This window comes from Podarcis raffonei, chromosome 2 (assembly GCF_027172205.1).
Source record: "Podarcis raffonei isolate rPodRaf1 chromosome 2, rPodRaf1.pri, whole genome shotgun sequence".
NCBI classification, from domain to species: Eukaryota; Metazoa; Chordata; class Lepidosauria; order Squamata; family Lacertidae; genus Podarcis; species Podarcis raffonei.
Genome location: NC_070603.1, coordinates 80,144,475 through 80,165,452, shown reverse-complemented (window position 1 = coordinate 80,165,452; position 20,978 = coordinate 80,144,475). Strand labels below are relative to the sequence as shown.

The following is a 20,978-nucleotide window of genomic DNA, read 5'->3' as shown; positions in this document are numbered from 1 at the left end:
GGAGAGGGGATCTGTTTTTAATGGTGAACATCTTGTTTCAAGTTCTATCTAGAGCCTTGCCTCTGGGCAAGCTCTAAGCATACATCCACATTAGCATATTGGACAACTTAGCCCTCCTCCGTTCTGCTCTCCCTGCCACGAGGAGGAGGGGAGGAGGCTGGGCAGAGAGGAAGCCTAAAGGTTAAATGCAATTGATCACAAACCTGGGAGGAGGGAGAGCTCTGAGAGAGGGAGAATTGAACTTTAAAATGGCCATTGATTAAAAGGAATTGCTTTAGCTCTTAGTGCACAGCTCATTTGGTCAGCAAATGTGGAGGGCAAACAGAGGAAATAAAGGAAAGCCTATTTGCCAGAGGTCATGCAGAATAGGCAGTGGCTGGTGTAAACTTCAGTTGTCTAGAGACAGATTCCATTGCACTGTGCCATTTATCAAGAAATGGACTTTATAATGCATAACAGATGATGATGCAAAATCCAACCATTTCCAGAGGGTTAGCCATGTTGGTCTCTTGCAGCAAAAACAACAAAGAACCTTGTGGCACCTTAAAAACTAACCAGTCAATTTTGGCATGAGCTTGGATGAAATACGGTCCCCTTCGTCAGATGCCTGTGATTAACATATGTTTATTCCACAGAGATCGCCAGCTTCTAGTACTACTAGTAGCACTGGGGAAGGAGGGGGAGAGGGGGTGCTTTTTCCTTATGCTTCTGTATTGTTAGTGACTATGATCTAAGAGAATAATCCTGGAGCATGATGGATGTAGCCAGAGCTGATTAAATTCTGACCTGGTTCTTTGACCATTAAATAGGAAACACCAAGTGAAAACGGATGACCAAAAAAGAATCACGATCATTCTACTGGTGTCCAAAAGTCATTCTTTTAGATTCATGACTAAAGTTTATATATCTATATCTATACAGTGCTTTTTTATGGGGGGATGCAGGGGTACGCATACCCCTAAACATTTTGTGAATCTTTGTACTTTTGTCCATTTACTGCATTTATTTTCCCCAATTTGAACTATAAAATGGTGATTTTTCTGGAGTCAAAATGAGAGTACCCCTAAACTTTTTTTTACAAAAAGCACTCTGTGTGTGTGTGTGTGTGTGTGTGTGTGTGTGAGAGAGAGAGAGAGAGAGAGAGAGAGAGAGAGAGAGAGAGAGAGAATGAAGTTTAAGGGAGAGATAAGCAGAGTACAAGATAATATAAAACTAACTTGGCACCCAGCTTGCCTACGACCTTTGAGCAAGGTACAAAGTTCAACTGTTATGCTTGGCATATAAATAAATCTTCAAGATGCTTTAATAAAAACTCATAAAAACCACCATCCCTATATTTGAGCTGGCAGATGAGTGGATGGGGGAGGCCCAACAAAAGGGGAGAGGACCTGGGGCAACATGAGGCCGGTCACCTGTGCAGGTAACCTTCAAAAATGGGTGCTTTGGAGGAGTGATTACTTTGCCCAGAAAGGGGATGGGGTGCAGTTTGGAAAGCTCTCCTCTTGGGATGCTGCTATCAAAACACAAGTCACTCCATCCACATTTTAATCAGAAGCACAGGGTGGGCGAATATCTCCTTTGCACCACTTCTCCTGAAGTGCACAGCATCTGATCTCATTGTTCTTCTCCCCCTCTTCTTTCCCTTGTCTCCTTTGTCTAAATTTAGATTAGTTCCCCAGGCAGGGAATTGCCTTTCTTGCGTCATTCAGGGGAAGTGCCATGTATGCTGATGTTCCTTTGTACACAAGAAATAAAACAACAACAGAGCTGGACTCACATCTGCCATTCTATAAATCAGTGGTTTCTCTGGACCACACTTTCAGAATAAAAAATTGCACCACACCATATATTTTTATGGATAAGAAATACATTGGAAAACACTCCTAGCAGTGATTGATTTAACATAGAACACAACTACTTCATAATATGATCATGGGACACCCAGAAAGTAGAAAACAATGCAGCTGCACAGGAACATGAACCATTCCCAAAATGTAATGTTGGGTGTCCTTTAATGTGCCTACAACACTTGCCGTCCTCTCCTGCCACAGCCTTTGAGAACTACTGCTATAAATGGAAGGGCTCCTCCCATTCATGGAAGTGAGCTGGATCCAGCAGAGGTTCCTGCTTCACAAACTGGATGTTCTCATAGGTGGAACTTGCCAACTCTGCTTCTTCCCTAAAACCCCCAGCAACGCCTCCCTTGCTATTCCAGATGGCCCTTCAACTCCTGGAGAAGGCTTTCAGGGACAGGGGGTTAAGGAGGAGGAGGGATTGGAGAAAACTGCATCCCCGCTTCTACCAGCAGAAGCATCCATTTCATGGAGTGCCACTGCACACAACTGAGGAGCCAAGCTATAATCTTCAACTTTACACTGCAATCCAAACCTCCCCAATGCTGGCTGAACTGGCCTCCCACCAGCCGCTACCATTAGAGCAATGCAAGTGCTACTCTATTGACACTGCACTCCTCCTTTGGCCCACCACATGTGCAGATGGGGTGGTGGTGGTGAGTTCCACTGGCAGGTTCCCTGCTGATGGGAGCCAACACAAAGCCCTGAAACAGGGCGGAGCTGAGCCAGCTCACGTCAGTCTCACTGCCTTCTTGTGTCAGCATCAGGCCTGATCATCCTGCACCCCACCTTCCACCACTTGGGTAGCAGGGTTACAGATGTCGTGATGTTCTCATTTCTTACCAAGTTTCCACTTGTGGTGGCACTGAGATTACGACTGCCCCATTAGCTATTGAACACTAGTGAGAAGACTTCGACGTTCCCTATCATTTTACTGCATTTCCCATAAATATTTCAATGCATTTCTACGTGACTGAAGAGCCTTTCCTTTGCCACTGGTCCAGCAAAGAAGCACAGTAGCTCTTTCAAGCGTGAGTCACCTTCATGGTTTTGTTTTCAGTGCAATGTTTGAAAATCCATTAATATTTCTAAGTTTTTGAAAATGGCTTTTTAAAGGAAACAGACAGAAACAAGAAGCTAAGAACATGTTAATAAAGTAAAAAATGGGGGGGCAGTAACAACAAACATTGTACAAGTTGCTAATAATAAATAAATAAATATCAGCCTCTGAAGGGTAATGATATATTAGGCAGAAATTGTTCGCATTTCCCCAAAGCAGCTACAATCCAGGAGGGAGGAATGTGTTTGCTTCTGATAAGCTCAGCATTGCCAGTGTAAGTGACTAATCAGTGTTTTGTTACCTTTTTCCTATTCATTTCTTTTTTGTGGCTTACCAGTGGTTTGAAGTTGAGCAGAGAAATAGCAAGAATAAAGAGGCAGGTATCAATTTACATTTTGACCTGGAGAGTTAAGGCAGGTCTCAGCTGATTTGAGATTTCTTTTATTCCTGTGGACTCTGCCTGAGTACAATGGACAAAAATGTTGTATTATAATAAAAGATGGGTCAGGCTGTGCAGCTGCACAAGAAGCATCTCTTTTAGAAAAAGCACAGAGCTCCATAATACACATAAGTGTGGGAACATTAGCAAATAAAAAAATATTGTTATCTGCTCAGGAAATGCCATCAGCTTACCAAATATCAGCTATGCATTCACCTGCACCATCATTCATATAAATATAACCCTCCCCCCAAAAGATTTTTAAAATGCTTCCTTCTCTTCTCTTCCTACTCACAGCCTTTGTCTATAATCTTTTGAGAATTCCTGGAGAACAGGTGAGGTCCCTGCAGATTGGAGGCGGGCAAATGTTGTCCCCATCTTCAACAAGGAGAAAAAAAGAAGACCCAACTAACTAACAGCTGGTGAGCTTGACTCTGATACTAGGAAAGGTTCCAGAACAGATAATTAAAGTCAGTCTGTCAGCACTTGGAAAATGATGGTATGATTCCAAAAACCAGCACGGGTTTTTCCACAAACAAGTCATGTCAGATGAATCTCTTTTCTTATTGTGATAAAGTTGAAAAGTTGGTAGATCAGGGGAATGCCGTGGACATAGTATATCTTGATTTCAGTAATGTTGTTGACAAAGTTCCTTGTTCAGACCACACCTGGAATACTGTTTCCAGTTCTGGGCACCACAGTTTAAGAAAATTATTGATAAGCTGGAACATGTGCAGAGGAACATGCCACATGGAGGATGGAACAAGCATGTTTTGTCCTGTGGACCTCAACCAATGGATTCAAGTTACAAGAAATGAGTTTCTGACTAAACACCAGGAAGAACTTTCTGATGGTAAGAGCTGATTGACAATAGAACAGATTCCCACAAGAGATGGTAGACTCTCCTTCCTTGGAGGTTTTTATGCCATTACTTATATTATATCTTTTACCACCACATATCCAATTCAAATCTATTAACTGGTTATCCTTTATATTCTATTTAGGTTATTCTCATTGTGCACTTTTATGTCAGTCCTGCTAATGATTTAAGGTGTTTACAAAAATTCTTCATATAATCTAAAAAATTTCCCTGTTCTACATTAAAACATCTCTCTTCTTGGTCTCTTAATCTTCTGGTAAGTTTCACCTTTTCTGCACACACTATCAGTTTTTGTTGCCAATCTTCCTTGGTTGGAACTGTTTCTTCTTTCCACCTCTGTGAGTGGTCGTATTCTTGATAATCTCCCACTGCCAGCTTCTGGGATCATTTTTAAGATATCTGTTGATGCCCCTATGTATTGTTTCATATGGTTGTGGAAAATATTCCACAGACTTAAGCATTAGGAAGTTATTTGCTGCTATGATAGTTTTGAGTTCAGCATTGAAAAAGACCTGCATCTGCTTTGGTCAAAGAATGTGTGATTAAAATTCTGGGGGTTGCTGAAATGGAGAGCCGCAATTCACGGAAGAATTGGATTGATGCCATCAGGCAACTTCATTCCAATGGACTCCATTCATTTGTTATTGGCACCCACAAAGGAATTATAAGATGTTATAAAAGAATCTATTTTTGTAACTTTGACAGTATTTTTTCCAGAAAATTAAAAGAAGCAAGTAGCTTGTTTATCTATTTTTTTGTATGTGTATACAATATAGCAGAAGACCCAATAATCGATGTCTCAAAGGCTATGTACAACCCTCTAAAATCTTGATCTGCATCGCCTTATCACCTTATGGTGAAGCTATAAACCCTCAGTGGTGACCATAGAGGCACAACATCTCACTGAGAGTCAAGCAAAGCAACTGGCAAGAAATATTATTTTAAATACAAATATTCCTTCCACCCTCTAAAAGGTCCTATGAAAAACTTCACAGTTAAATGCAAATCAGATGCTTTTACTCCTGGCCAGTTAACTTAATCTCCATGGCCACTGAGATGAGGAATTGAGATTGACTGACTGGCGGTTAAAGGGCAAAAAGTCATTAGTTGCGGAAAATAATCAAGTATCCTGTTGCCCAACTCAGACCAATATACCAGCTGTGCACATTCCTGGTATGGTCAGTCCTGGCCATGATCTGACATGTATTATTTAAATCTCATAAAATCATAGAATTGTAGAGTCGGAAGGGACCCTGAGGGTAGCCCAAGACCCTGCAATGCAGGAATCTCAGCTAAAGCATCCATGGCAGATGGCCATCCAACCTCTGCTTAAAAACCTCCAAGGAAGGACAGTCCACAACCTCCTGCCGAGGGAGTCCATTCCACTCTCGAACAGCTGAACTATTATCTTCGCTGGACTATTATCCTATGCTCTATAAGGGGTTGCTTTTGAAAACTTCAATCGGTGCCGATTACTGCTGCTAGACTCTTGATTGGGACCATGTGTTGGGATCATGTGACCCCTTTATTTTATCAGCTGACTGGCTGCTGGTTCATTTCTATGTGCAATTCAAGGTGCTGGCTGTATCCTTTGAAGCCCCAAATAGCTTAGGACCAAGTTTCCCAAAGAATGACCTCTTTCCATGTGAATCTGCTGGTCCTTTAAGATCAGTTGATGTGGCCCTCTTAAGCATGCCATTGGCTTCTGGTGGCAATTTGTGAGAGGGCTTTCTATGGAGCACCACTCCACATATGGAACTCCCTGAACCAGGAAGTCAGGCCAACCTTCATCTTTATCTGTGTCCTGTGGGCATCTGAAGACTCCCATCATCCCCAGCGAACATGGGCAATGGTAAGGGATCGTGAGAGTTGTAGTTCTCCAGCATATGGAGGGCCACAGGTTCCCCACCCCCATTCTGTAAACCCGTGTTTCCAAAATTAGGTCTCCAGCTGTATTGGACTACAGTTCCCATCATCTATGACCACTAGTCCTGCAACTAGGGATGGTGGGAGTTGTAGTCCCAAAATAACTGGCGACCCAAGTTTGGGAAACACTGTGTAGACTAATCTGCTTCCTCTGTGCTTTTATTGAAGACTTATTTTCCCTAATAGGTGTGACTGCAATAAAACTGCATTACACACTTAAGAAAGGCTTTATTATGAATCTATGTGAGTTTCAATCTGCTAACCTCCTTCTCTTAAAAAAGGGGGCTTCATTAAATATTATTCTCTCTTTACTGCATTACTCCCTGACATGGATTTTGCTGTAATATATTACTGTGCTCTGTTTTATGTAAAACCTAATTAAACATCAAAAATAATAGTGTGCTGCATTAATTACTTTATGATCTCCAAAAGCATAATTTATGAAACATTAAAGCAAAATAATTCAGTTACACCCATAAAGTAACCAAATTTACACCCTGAAGGTAAAAAGAACAGGAAAGGGAACGGGTGCAGAATCTCCATAGTGACAGCTGGAAAAATGGCATCTGCAAATGACTGGAGCAGACATAATTTCACCTGGGATGATGAAACCTTTCAGCTGATCAACCCCATGTTTTAACAAGGTCCAACCTACTCATAAGGCAAATCTCCTCTTGCCCTCCCTGCCCCCCAGGCACTGGGCATTTGGAAGGTCCCATGCCACCAGCTGCCTTGTGCAAATGCTTCTGTTTCTCAGCTAACTCTCTTGTTACTTCCAGCCAAGAATGAAATTGCTTACAATTACTAGCAATTACAGGGAGCACTCTCAACAGAAGTCGGAGAAGAAGAAAGGGGGTGCGTGCACACAGTCCAGGAGGATCTGCTCGAAATGATTGTTTGGGCAGATCAATGGACTAATTTCTTTTATAATAGCTTTTATGCTGTAACCAAGTAGCACTCCAAATGCGGAGTGCCTGTCATTTAGGCAGGCAGAGGATGGGAGCAGAGAGGGATTGTGGATCACAGAGTCCCTAAAAAAGGGCAGAAAGGAATAATGCAATTCTATGTGGGTGGTACACAGAGATGCAAATCCTCCCCTCACCCCACTCCCTGCATCCACACAATGGGATCATTGTCCACAGAGGATGGGCTGTGTCCCAGAAGCATCCATCTTTCCCCTTTATCTGTGCCAAGGAGAGAATTGGAAAAACAATTCATATAAACTAGTGTTTATATGAATTCCTACATTTTACCAAGCCTTTTTTTGAGTTGTGAGATTATTTGGATTCAGGGTATTCTCCAGATACCTCTGAATTCTTGGACACCCCCTTCCCTGACACCAGGTTGTTAGATGGAGCACTGTCACTTCACTAGTTCATGAAGCTCCATTTCTCTCCGCTCTTGATACTTGTTTTCTGGAATGAACAAAGCAGGAGTTCCAAATCCAACAGCTGCAATTCAGGTTCCCTCCCCACAATAATTCTGTTTGTGTTCCGAATGAAGTAGCCTTCCACCTGATCATGTGAAAAATTAATAAATATATCAGTTGAAGGACTGGAACTGCTGGACACATGAGAAGTAGCTGGAGATGAATGAATCACACCCAAGAAGTTGATTCAAATGAGTTGTGCAAAATTACAATGAGAAAACAGGAGGGATGTGATACAGCTGATTTTAAAACCTGATTTAAATCTAATTATTATTATTTTCTTATTAAGTTTTATTTCTTATAATCTCCCCTTTCTCATACAGAGCCCAGGGTGGCTTACATCATCTAAAAACACAGGCTTAAACAACATAATTAAAACCACAACCTAAAAAAAAACCAGTAATCGAAGTGTAGAACAACCAGTGATACAGTTATAGCAAACGGGTCTCTCTTACTATGTCATAAAGGCCTGCAAAAATAAATAGATCTGGAAGTGATTCCTGAATGAAAATAGCAGGGAGACAACAGGAAGTTCCACAGAGGATGCCACCACTGAAAAGGCCTTGCGTTACATTCACCAGGGGATCCACTACCAGCACCAGCACCCCCACTACAGAACTCAAAACTTTGTTTGGCTGGTACTAGGGCAAGCTTGTTCAGGACTGTGTATGTTAGTACTAACAACTTGAAATGATCTAATAAAATGGTATTATTGTGAAACATATTTTAGTTTCTGCATGTAGCCAGAATCCACATTTGCCAAGGGCGAAGCATCTCACCTCTCAGTCATTACCTCCCAGGAAATTCAAATAAATCCCAATTTGAGTTCATTGCTAAGATTTATGTCCAAGTGGTTGTTTTGTGTCCTTTCATCTGCTGCAGGAAGTAAGATTCCTTGAATATGAATTTTGTTTTTTGTCTAAAGGTTCCCTTGGCAACTCTTGCAACAATTTATTTTATCTTATTTCAACATTCATAGACGGCTGATTATCCCCTTCTTCTGGGCATTTATCAAGCAACACGGTTATCACTTGGTAACATTATTTCTCATGTATATATATATGTGTGTGTGTGTGTGTGTCGTAATTGCATTGTAAGAAACGTCTGTTGATATTAGCTAATCTTTGATAGCCATTTCCCACTCAAACAATGTAGTTTGATAACTGAAATTCCCATACCATATCATAAGTATGGTTGCATGATTGGTGCAGATTCTCTTACATTTGAGTATATTGGGGATAAATTTCATAGTGTCTTGTTTCATAATGGTAGCTGAATGTATCTTGTTCCAATATGTGGTTTTTTGTGTTTATTTAATATTAAAGGCTGCTGATCGAGAAAGCAGGGGGAGGCAGACAGACAACAGACAGATCCCCAGTTATGCTTTTGATGAACATAGACTCAAGGGATGGGAAAATACCAGGAAATACAAAGTATAATGTTATTGAAGCACACATTCCAAATACCTCTGCAGTAGTTGTAAAATTATGTCCCATAGCACCTATATATTGATATGGTTTATGAAAACTTTGATTCCAGAAATGTACTACTGCAGCAAGGAGATTTCATGTCCCTCAATATGTGTGGATAGCATAAACTCTATGCTAATAACCTCCATCTCTGTAAGCTGGAAAAACAGGTATATATACATTGTCCTTAACAACCCCTTATAAAACCTGCTTGGCCTCATGGTAAAATATGGCACTTCTCCCAAATACTGGAACAAGCAATAAACAGAAGAGACAGGAGCAGAACCAAGCATTGTGCAGAGGCAAGTAATTGCTATTGCAGTTGAGAGTCACCTAAATTTCTTGGAAATGGTTTGCCTAGAGAATGCAAGTTACCTCCAGGTTGATGGTTTTTACGGAGTGTGAAGAAGATGCCTCACATCTCTGCTTCCTGTAGCTAACAATGCAGCACTTACGTTTCTCTGGTGTCACTGTTGGCAGTGGTTCAGGGTGCCTCTTTAGCTCTGGAGGGATGAGGTGGTCTTCTCCTTCGCAGCAGGAAAGCATTACATGGCTACAAGGGTAGCCAAGATTGGGATTAGACTCGCAGCTTTGACCTTCACTTTTCACTCGTAGGCCCAACGCACAGCAATCGCAGCATTGCTGCAAGAGAAGGGGACCGTTAGCATGGCAACTGTGGCAGTGTCTCCAAATAACTACTATATATTATTCTTATTTACTAATTTATATATCACTTCTATGCCAAAATGGCTTCTAGCATGATGATTGTCACTGGTGGGCAGAAATGTGAGAGGAATTCAGTTCAATTCATATTGAAAGTGAACCTACTAACTTCCCCCAATAATACATGAACTGAAGCATGGCCATCCTAAGAAATGTGCACTTCCTAGTGCTTTTTTCCCCGGTGGGAGTGTACCAGAGTGCAGTCCCGGCACCTCTCTGGTGGGCACCATTGCTGGTTGGCACTCCCCCCCCCCCACTTCTTGCCTTTATGTACTTCTGAGAAGCCCAAAACAAACAATGCATGTCAAAATGGAAGCTGGCCAGCGTGCGTGAGTCTACACTTTTTAAAGATCTATGACTCCACCCACCTTCTAGCTGCAGTTGGTCTAGCTAAGGGGTGGGGCCAGTTCCCATTTTCTTCAATCTGTCTCCCTTGTAGTGGCAGCAGGCTTTAAGCTTTCCAGCTAGGCCTCTACCATTGCACACACACGCTTGCACGAGGGCCCTTCTGAGCATAGCTGTCAACTTTCAGATTTGAAAATAAGGGATCAGCAGCCTTGAAAATAAGGGATCAGCAGCCTCATCTATCCCAGGGACAGTCTACAGGATATCTAACAATCCGGGATAGCAGCAGGAAGCAGCAGGAAACGGCGCTGGAATAAGGGAATTTCCCACAGAAAAAGGGAAGGTTGACAGCTATGCTTCTGAGCTGCCCTAGCCATCAGCCCGAATCTAAGAAAATTAGGGAGGCAGGGGTGCATTTGTTTCACCTGCACCAGAATCAGGGGCACTGGAATCTGTCCAGGGCTGCCCTGAGTCACCCAGTGACTAACTGTAACAAATTCATGTGATATTTAATATATCAGGCTCACGTGTGAACCAGCTTTTCAATATAGCTGCACAAGACCTATTGTGCTTGGGCTTCAGCAGCTAAAATGGCATCTTTATGGTGGACTTCATCATTCTGCAAATCCCTGTTTTCAACACAAAGGTTTCAGGATCATATATCAGATCTCCCCCCCCCCCCATGTTTCTTTATGATTTGTGACAAAATTCACATTAACGAACACAACAGTCGATCCGTACCTACTAGTAAATGTTGCAATCACCCACAACAAGAAGTTTCAAAGCTGAAAATTCAAGTATAATAGACCTGTTCTTTCTTACTGAGAAACTTAATTTATCGCAGCAGGTAATTATAATTACCCCTACGGCATCCAATTTATGATTCCATTTTCAAACTGTTAAATCAAGCCACAACAAACAATAAAACTGCACATAATTTTCCAACAAACAAAAACAACTAAAAAGAGCTGGGTTTTCCACCCCACAGCTCTTTCTTTCCTAGGTGCAATACAGAGAAGACAACTGAAAGAGACATTTTAATGTGTTTTTATGTTAATTTAATGCTGCAACAAAGTGCTCGTGTGTATTTTGAGCTGATGCCAAAATACCTCCCCCTATTCCTTCATTGGCAGGCTGGCTGATTGACAGTATAAGCAGCCAGTCACAAGAAATGTATTATTTTAATCTCAGGCCCATTTCTCTCTGGGCCTCATAATGTCTGCAGCAAAATTGCCCCCATTGCATATGAGGGAAGTGGTGAAGGGGATAGTGCTCCTGAGTTCAAAGAGGAAATAGCACCAAAGGCTAGGCATCTTCACAACTGCCCTGCAGAGTTCATACCCATTTTCTGAAAATTTCACTGGTTGCTGTTTTGATTACAGGCTGCTTTCAAGGTATTGATTTTTAACTTTAAAGCTGCAACCCTATAAGAATTTGCCTGGTAATAAATAAATCAGGTGCAAACTAAAAATAATTCATTTTCCAGGTAAAGTAACCCCCTCTGATTACAAGCCTGACTTGTCAAGCACAATGAAACTTTTGCATTGCTTTCTCCCCACTGTGGTGTTTAGAGACAGTATTTTTGCTTTTAATAGATGCCTGTCTGAAGCATTTTTTAAAAATCTGGATTGCCTTGGAGCCATGAAGCACTTCAGAGGTGCTTCAACACATACTGCCTTGAAGATCTCTCAGTTCACCTTTGGCAAGCTCTAAACCTTTCAAAAGCAGTCTTCTTCAGCTTGGGATTTAGAATTTATCTGAATCTGATGCACACCTCTAATATATATGTCTCCCTGGAGCAAAGGTGATGTTTTATCAAACTTATGAGATAAAATTAGCCTCTACCTGAAACATAGCAGGACCTGCACTGTGAGTTTGCTCCCTAGAGATACTGACCAGACCCTTCCCACTGCGGTTTTTGTGAGATCTGTCAGGATGGCTTTATTCCACTGGGGTGTCTAAGAAGTAGGGCTACTTACTTCTTAAGAAGACAGGATTGGTTCATTTGTGTTTAAGAAGATGGAATATTGTTAACATCTTGCATCTGTGTTGTTCTTATGAACTGATTTTATAATGTTTTGCATTGCTGATGTTTTATTTTTCTTATAAGCTGCTACTTTGAGGACCCTAGTAGTCAAAATGTAGTAAACAAATTCAAATGTACATAAATACATTTTATATTCCTCCTAGAGTCTTCCGTAGACTAGAGAGTCATTATGGACTCAACTTGGAATCTTTAATGAGCAGAGTGTCCTGCAGCATTTTTATGTTTTCCACGCCTGCTTTTATTCTTTTCTTCTAACTTCCTTCTTCTCTTACAGATGTCATCTTTATTGTACTTCCTTCCATCTGGGCTTGAGGTTTTATCTTTTCAGTGTGTTGGATGCTTTCATATTCATATCTCTGTAGCCTGCCACAGAATACTAAATGATGTTTAAGAGCATGCATGCTTTTAAACCAACGTTAATTGGCTCAATAAAAGGAATCTGTTATTTTATTTCTTTTTTTATAGGTACACTACCCTTAATCAAAGGAACGAGAAGCAGAATTACAGCATTGTACGAAGCTTATCAAGCACAATTAAGGCTGTAAGGCTGATTGGGTTGTCTCAGAAAAAAAACAGAATGCCCTCAGGACTAAGTGTTACACCAGTCTTAGTGACATTCACCACAACCCAATCCAGTAATACAGATATGATAATATGCTTCCCTTTCCCATTCATCTTGTTTGCTCATTCTTGCCAATACCCCACAGTGCACATTTGTAGTTGGGAAACCCAATCCCATTTTCTCTATGCCTCAGAAATACTCTTTGAAGTCTTATTATTAAATGTTCTTTTGAAGGCATCTTCCTTGAACCATCAGCCAGTGAAGGCTGGCCCATTAGGGCAAATTAAGCCCTGGACTGCCAACATCAGCCTGCCCCCAGCTGGCCCCCAGGTGCCTGCCTTCTTAGTGACAACCAGCCCCAGTGCTGGCCCTGGCCCTCAACTTCCTCCTTCTCCTTAGTCTGACAGAGTTGTAGAGTTGGAAGGGACCACAAGGACCATCTACCTGAAGGAGCGTCTCCACCCCCATCGTTCAGTCCAGACACTGAGGTCCAGCACCGAGGGCCTTCTGGCGGTTCCCTCCATGCGAGAAGTGAGGTTACAGGGAACCAGGCAGAGGGCCTTCTCGGTCAGTGGCGCCCACCCTGTGGAACGCCCTCCCATCAGATGTCAAGAAAATTAAAAACTACCTGACTTTTAGAAGACATCTCAAGGCAGCCCTGCTTAGGGAAGTTTTTAATGTTTGATGTTTTATCTTGTTTTTAATATTCTGTTGGGAGCCGCCCAGAGTGGCTGAGGAAACGCAGCCAGGTGGGCAGGGTATAAATATTAAATAATTATTATTATTATTATTATTATTATTATTATTATTATTACTGCAGTACAGGAATCTTTTGCTCAATGTGTGGCTAGAACCTACAACCCTGGAATTAAGAATCTCATGCTCTACTGATTGAGCTATCATCTCAATGCCACACTTGTTGAACAAAGCAAGCAGGGGGATGGGGACAAGCGATGTCATTGGCTTTACCTGCCATTGGCTCTGGCTCCACCTCCTCCACCCCCAGTCCCAATGGGCACTAGCCACCACTGCCAACAGCAGGAGGCTGAATGCTAGCAAACAGCATGCATTTCCTATTTCAAACAGCTCGCCATTCAACATTATTTAATAGGTGACCAGGTGTAGTTGCACCAGTAACACCACCCTGACTTACAATGCTGCTTACAATGCAATTGGGTGCATCTCTTCTCATAAGCAAGTCCCATCAAACCTTTTTATGGGACTTGCTCCCAGGTAAGCATGCATGAAATCACTGCCCCGTTCTCTGAAATAATGCGCATGGAACAAGACTTCACTGCACAAAGAAGTAATTCCCGAAATTTTGAGGCGTCCTTGACAAGCAGTTCTGCCTGTTCACTCACTAGGAATTTTATGGCAACTGGGCTGTACAGTTTATATCATAGCAACATCCTTTGCAGATAAATGATCCATAACACAAATCTCAGCATAGCATTTTTACTCATTTTCAGAAATAATCAAATACTGTAATAATGTCCTGAAAATTAGATTATTCAGTAGGAATAATAAGCCTCACCAACCAATTAACCCCTGTGTTGCACCAAGAATGACCTTACATTTTTCATACTAACAGAAGTTATTCGTAAGACACTTTGATATTACAAGACTTGGCAGGATTAATACATTTCCTGCTGAGGCAATGGAAAATTACACTCGGGAGTATCAAACAACTTTGTAAATGGTGATCAATGTTTAATGAATTCTGAAACCTTCAGTTTGGCTACAATCTGGAAGAAAGGACATAATAAATAAGGAGTCAGATCCTAAGCAGGCAGAAACTGGCAAGGCTCCATTGTATGGGAATCAATGAGGTGAATGAAGCTGTGCAATTTTTTTTTTTTGCCAGGGCAAATCCCCCCCCCCTAATTTAGCATCTGCATCGATCTTTATTTATGAGCTAAAGTTTCTGGAGTCAAACATTTCTTCTTCTAAGTCAAGTGTTCTGTTCAACTGCTCAGTTCAGCTTCAATCCAATAAGTGGTTAAGCAAGGAGGGGGAGGGGGCTGATGTAATCTACTTCCCTATCTATAATATGATTTTTAAAAAGCAAGTAACATGCTGTTAAGTATAATACTGGAGATAGACTTCTTAAGCTATGCACTAATGAAATTCTTATCTATTAGATATATGGAAAAGCAAATTAAAATGAAGGCCCTGAAATTCAAGATTGTGCATCTGGCTGAAGCAGAGAAATAAATATGAGCAGTCAAAATGCTTAGCTAAGTGAAATTTTCATTCTTGGTCCATGATGCTTTGCAATTAAGGAGAGAGAGCGAGAGAGAGAACAAATGCCAAACCCTTAAAAGTGCCAAAGCTTAACCTGATTTGAATTAGTAATGGTACCACAAAGGTTTCAGCATTGTGCCTTGCCTTATAAAACGATCCTCCGCAGGTCTCACTTTCGTCCGGGCCACACAATTCACCTTCTCTGGCAGCAATCATGCCAGCAATGCAGCTGTTTTCCTTTAAATACGAGACACAACACTGCTTCTGAGCAATTCTACAACAAATAAAACACATGTTGCTCTCAAAAGGCAGGTTTCTACTTGCAAATGCCATTATTCAGTAAGAACTGACACCACTGGACACGCCAAAGAGATTGGCAGCACTATTTTGCAACCCAAATGCTGAATCAAGAGGTCAACAGGGGCAAAGGAGAGAGAGAGAGTGTGTGTGTGTGTGTGTGTGTGTGTGTGTGTGTGTGTGTCTGTGGAGGGGCAGTACTGTGTTTGCCACAACAGGAAGGTTGTGGAATGATGTTAGTGGAGCTCTAGGTTCATGGCACTGTTGTCCTGCAGGGATCAATCCTGCAGGCTTCTTTGCCAGCATGTTTCCCACAGGATTGCACTTCTCCGCTCAATCCTGCTGGCTGCAGGGGGCTGCTTTGTGCTGGCAAAGCAGCACCCAGCAGGTTTAAACCATCTGCTTGCCAGCTGGTTCAGTGCTGACGACTTTAGTGGTTTGCTTCACCACACCCAGCAGCACCAAACCCGGAGATCCCCCCCGCCCCTCCAGCACTTTACATTTGGCTTGGGAATGCATTGGCAACTAGCGCAACTGATGCAATCTTGGTCTTGCATGATCCAACTGCCTAGAGTTGACTGTGATTTTAGCAACCGTGATTCAGAAGGATCTAGGGGCCAAGTGGTGGGTCTCAAATTAGTTTCTCCATGTCCTTAAAATGCATCCATAACAACATGACTATTAGCACTGTCCATCTGGGGGGGGGTCTGCAAGATGTCCAGCAATCCACTGGATGCTTACTTGTGAGTAAGTCCCTGTTCTGAAATCCTGGAAAGTTCTGTTCTAGATGGACCAACAAGTCTGATTTAATATAAGGCACTTTCCTATGGTCCCTATGCAGGAACATACATTCCAGGTCTTGATCAACATAGAAATATTATATATTGCAGGGTGCCAACTTGAATAAAATATTGGGGGGCAGGTAAGCCATGCCCCAATGTAATAGATCACATGACACAGTGCGCACACACTATTTGAATGGCAATGCTCATCAACCTTGGGAAGGACCAGCCCCCTCAAATATTTTATTTGGGGAGCCAAAGGGACCTTGGCCCCTAGAGGTTGGCTCCTATGTTATATTATCCTGCCAGAGACAAGCATTACCATTCCATCCATGGCAAACATGGATTCAGTTATTCTCATTCTTTATTTATTGGCTCAGTATACATATATCCAGTCCACACCTTCCATTAGCTCAGGCCATGAGAAGAGGCGGGATTGTGCAGTTGCTATAAAAGCATAAAATGAGGTGGTTTGACACGCTCCTCTTTGTATAAATACATACCAAATATCATGCTTCTATCACCAAGTGCACTTTTTTCTCCTCGCTAAGCTCCTGTACTCCACCAATATCAGATCTACTTTGGTTATTTGTAAACTTGCTATAGAAAGTTGCAGTGAAATGAGTATAATCTTTTGAGCAGGAGTTCAGTCTGATATTTACATATGGAATGAGAAGAAAGACCCATTAATTAAATTCTAAATCCCTTTGTAAGGAGCTCATTTACTTAAAATTTGATCTTTATTTATTTAGTTTCCATTTGTGCTAGACATTTCCCCCCACAAATGAGAGAGAAACTGACTCACATTTTCTTAATTGCAGTATTCCTGCTATTTTAGACCAAGAGTCTTGATTCCTTTATGTAACTATAATAGTGCACTTCTTAGCAAATGGGTCATATCCAATTCTGTGAGATTACGCTGGGGAAACAGACTTTGTAAAGGCCGAGATTCAGGTGGCAGTGACGGAAAGTAAGCATCCCATTAACTCAGTTCCATATACACAGTCCTTTGCATAGTGCACTTTATGTGTGCCGTTTATAAGAAACAGACTTTTGCACTTAGCACAGATTCTCAGCAGGGAGCTTGATTTTTATCAGGCAAAATTAAAGGCTTTATCTTATTCATCTATAGCATTAAAAAAATCATCGTATGATCTGCGATAAGCCAAAATAATTGTTCTCCTGTAATTGGAGGAATGTGCATATTAAAAGGTTCAAGTTCATTAAGGCTCTATATTTTGGGAGAGAATTTTTCCTTATATATACGTCAGGCCATCTTGCCACACTTCAGTAAGTTTATGCAGCATGTGCGCAGATGGGCTTATCCATATCTTTCTTCTGCACTTTCCAGGCATGTTCCACAATTTAAAGCTCTGTGACTGGGTGCATCCCTCCTCCCACCCCTCCAGAGCTTTCCTGGTGAAAACTAGCTCTTTATAGCTCAATCAGAACAAACGTCAGTCTGCAGAAAACCTGAATTGATGTTTGGTCTGATTTAAGTTTTAAAGAACAGGTTTTTGTGAGAAAAGCTTGGGGCCAAAAAAGAGAGAAAAGGCACGCTTGGACATGGAGTGTTAAAGCATGGAGCTCTGGGTGGAAAGAGCAGGGCAAATGGTAAGTGTGGATAATCCCTGTATGTGTGTAACATGGATCATATGTCAGATTATAAAATGCAGGCTGTTTGTGATTTTTCAGCTTCTTAACTTTAGTTTACATACCTGCAAATATCGCCATCAGCTCCACTTACAGGGATTTCTGTGCATTCATTGTTGTCAATAGCCCACTGTTGTCCAGCAGCACAGCAAGTTTCAATTAAATCTTTTGTTGAACCTGAAAAATAGCAGATATACAACTATATAAAATACGCTTTGGGAAAACAGATTTTTGTATGCTAGGATGAGTTCTGCAACCTGGTCTCCTGATTTTGTACAAAGGGACACACCTGGGTATATCTGTGAAAATTCCATTGTGCAGAAGTTTACAATTACAGCACAGTCGTACCTTGGAAGTCAAATGGAATCCGTTCTGGAAGTTTGTCCGATTTCCAAAACATTCAGAAACCAAAGCACAGCTTCTGATTGGCTGCAGGAAGCTCCTGCAGCCAATCAGAAGCCGCAGAAGCCCCGTTGGACGTTCGGCTTCCAAAAATAGTTCGCAAACCAGAACAGTTACTTCTGGGTTTGCAGCATTCAGGAGCCAAAATATTCGAGAACTAAGCTGTTTGAAAACCAAGGTACAACTGTACTGCTTCTTACACTTCTGTCTACTTAGAAGTAAGCCCAACTGAGTCCAATGGGAGTTACTGCCAGGTAAGTGTACATGGGATTGCAGCCTTCAAGCTTCTCTTGGACAGCTGCTTCAGCTGAGGGATACAGATCCTGTCCGAATATTTACTACTAGCAACATATAAACCTATGAATAGCTTCACCCACCTTGTCTTCCATCCTATAAAGTGAGCTCATTGTCTTCATAATTGATCCTTATATAGCCAAATGACACCTTCCACAGACAAGGTAGATGTATCAGCAGGCTTAGGGGAATACCAAGGTTTTCAGAAGTACCAAAACGTTAAGGGGATTTTAAAAAAATATGCCCAGAATAGCCCTATGGGGACTGAGCATACTCCGTGGCCACAGAATGCTGGCTGATTATTGGAAGGGAGAGAAATGGAAAGCAAGGAAGGGGTGGGGGGTGGAATGGAGTATCCTGTAAAAGGGCATGGATGTCTGCCACACCTTACTGCAACATTTTTTATACAGGGACCACTTGCATTTTCAGTTCTGCAATGCATTTTTCTTCAAGGTGGTTTCACAACACATCCCAGCAAGTGTTAGTTAAGATCAGTTAACCAGATTTTACTTCTCAAAAAGGAACCTGCTTCCCAAGAGCCCCTTCCAGCTTTTGAGGGCACAAGAACCCGTGCAACGCCATTGCTTCGAATACTACTCGGTATAATTGGAGAGCCAAGGTTGTATAGAAGGAGCTTTCTCTGCGGCTCCTACCACACCAGAGCAGGAGCAACACAATCATGGAAATGAGCTGTGGTGTGACTTCGACTCTCCAAGATGACAGAATGATGAGGAACAGCTTCCATACCACTAAAACCAATGCCAGAAGGTACCAAAACTCAAATATGCATTGGAAACTTAAATTCCAGAATTTGGTATTTTATCTTTCCTAGCAGCCATATGGATTATTTTCTTTTTGTTGTGTCACTCACAAAATACATGTTTGATAGTGGTGTTTCTACATAAAACCAATTTTGATTAATCTTCTGTATTGCTGATGGCAGAAGCAACAATGTAGCATACAAGAGGAATAACTATCTAGCAAGGATTTAACAAATGTTACTGGTTTTGATCAATATTCATGTGAGTAATATTGCATTAAAAGGCCATGTCTTTTATTGAATTATCATTAGTCAAGTATTGACCATATTCAGTGAAGAACAGACTCCTCAAGGCCTTAAGGCCTCCAAGAAAAAGAAGCTGAACTTTGCTTGTCGAGAGACCCTCAGGTTCAGTACAGAAGGTCAATGGGATGACTCCAAAATGAGTGGTTTGTGGCCAGTAGCTTTAGGCATACTCAATTACCAGCCCAATTTACAAGACAGATGCAGCTGGCAAACCATTTAAGAATCCAGTGCTGTCAGCAAACAAGGCATATGACAGACAGGCTGAACACTATCCGCTTTCATTGGTCATGTATTTTTAAACTCTCACAGGTAATAGCTTGTTCCACAAGCTAAAAGAAAGAAAGAAAACCAGTTTCTTCTGTTGTCCACAGTGCAGCTTCTGGAAACAATTGAATGTTACCTCAGGGTTGGGGTTGGAGGCAGAATGATGTTCATAGCCTAGGCAAGCAGAATAAGCATGCTTCCCATACTGTAGGATTTCAGGAATAGGGTTTGTAGATCCAAGGAATGGTGTCTGTCTAAGCATACACACTGGGGTGAGGACAAGCATCAGTTCATCATCATCATCATCGTCAACATCATTTATACCCCGCCAATCTGGCTGGGTTTCCCCAGCCACTCTGGGCAGCTCCCAACAGAATATTAAAAACATGATAAAACATCAAACATTAAAAACTTCCCTAAACCAGGCTGCCTTCAGATGTCTTTTAAAAGTCAGATAGTTGTTTATTTCCTTGACATCTGGTGGGAGGGTATTTCACAGGGTGGGCACTGCTACCATGAAGGCCCTCTGCCTGGTTCCCTGTAACCTAACTTCTCGAGGTGAGGGAACCACCAGAAGGCCCTCGGAGCTGGACCTCAGTGTCCAGGCTGAACGATGGGGGTAGAGACGCTCCTTCAGGTATACTGGGCCGAGGCCGTTTAGGGCTTTCAGGCTCAGCACCAACACTTTAAATTGTGTTCAGAAATGTACTGGGAGCCAACCCTGATGTCTCCCAGGCTGGGGACTGGGAAGGATAAACGCCCAATGCCTGAGCCAAGGTCTCCCTACATCTGAATAAAGTTGTGGCCAACTTTAATCCCATAGCACGTTGTCTTGAGTCATTATTCCACTCGGGGGTCACCTGGGGTTGGGGGGACTCCGCCTGTCCACTATTGCTCTTTGGGGGCAATATGGTATTTTTTCAGCCTCTATCTCAAGTGTAGGTTGCAAGCACATAGGCAATTATAGAAAATGTTTGGTCCTACATGCCCTTTGAACTTTTTCTGCAGGAATATCCAAAAGGGACTCACAGATCAGCTATCACAGTGAAAATAATGGAAGAGTAAAAATACTTGCTGATGTTGGAACACTCTCTCTCTCTCTCTCTCTCTCTCTATATATATATATATGGATGGTTTTAACATCTTTGCTTGATTTGGCTGGGCAGTGTTTGCAAAAAATGAAGTGGCCAGATGAATTCTGATTTCACACAAATTACAGATAATTTGTGGTAATATGAACTTT

General features: G+C 41.9%; 1 protein-coding gene across 1 annotated transcript in view; it reads right to left on the bottom strand.

The window, feature by feature from the left end:
• The window catches only part of FBLN2 (fibulin 2), a 112,318-nt gene that overhangs the window by 31,363 nt on the left and 59,977 nt on the right, over window positions 1-20,978 (bottom strand). The window contains exons 5-7 of the mRNA XM_053377752.1: window positions 17,775-17,886; window positions 15,122-15,251; window positions 9,512-9,698 (exon numbers count right to left, since the gene is read on the bottom strand). Of these exons, the coding sequence (XP_053233727.1) occupies window positions 9,512-9,698; window positions 15,122-15,251; window positions 17,775-17,886 (429 nt within the window). The remainder of the gene's footprint in view (window positions 1-9,511; window positions 9,699-15,121; window positions 15,252-17,774; window positions 17,887-20,978) is intronic.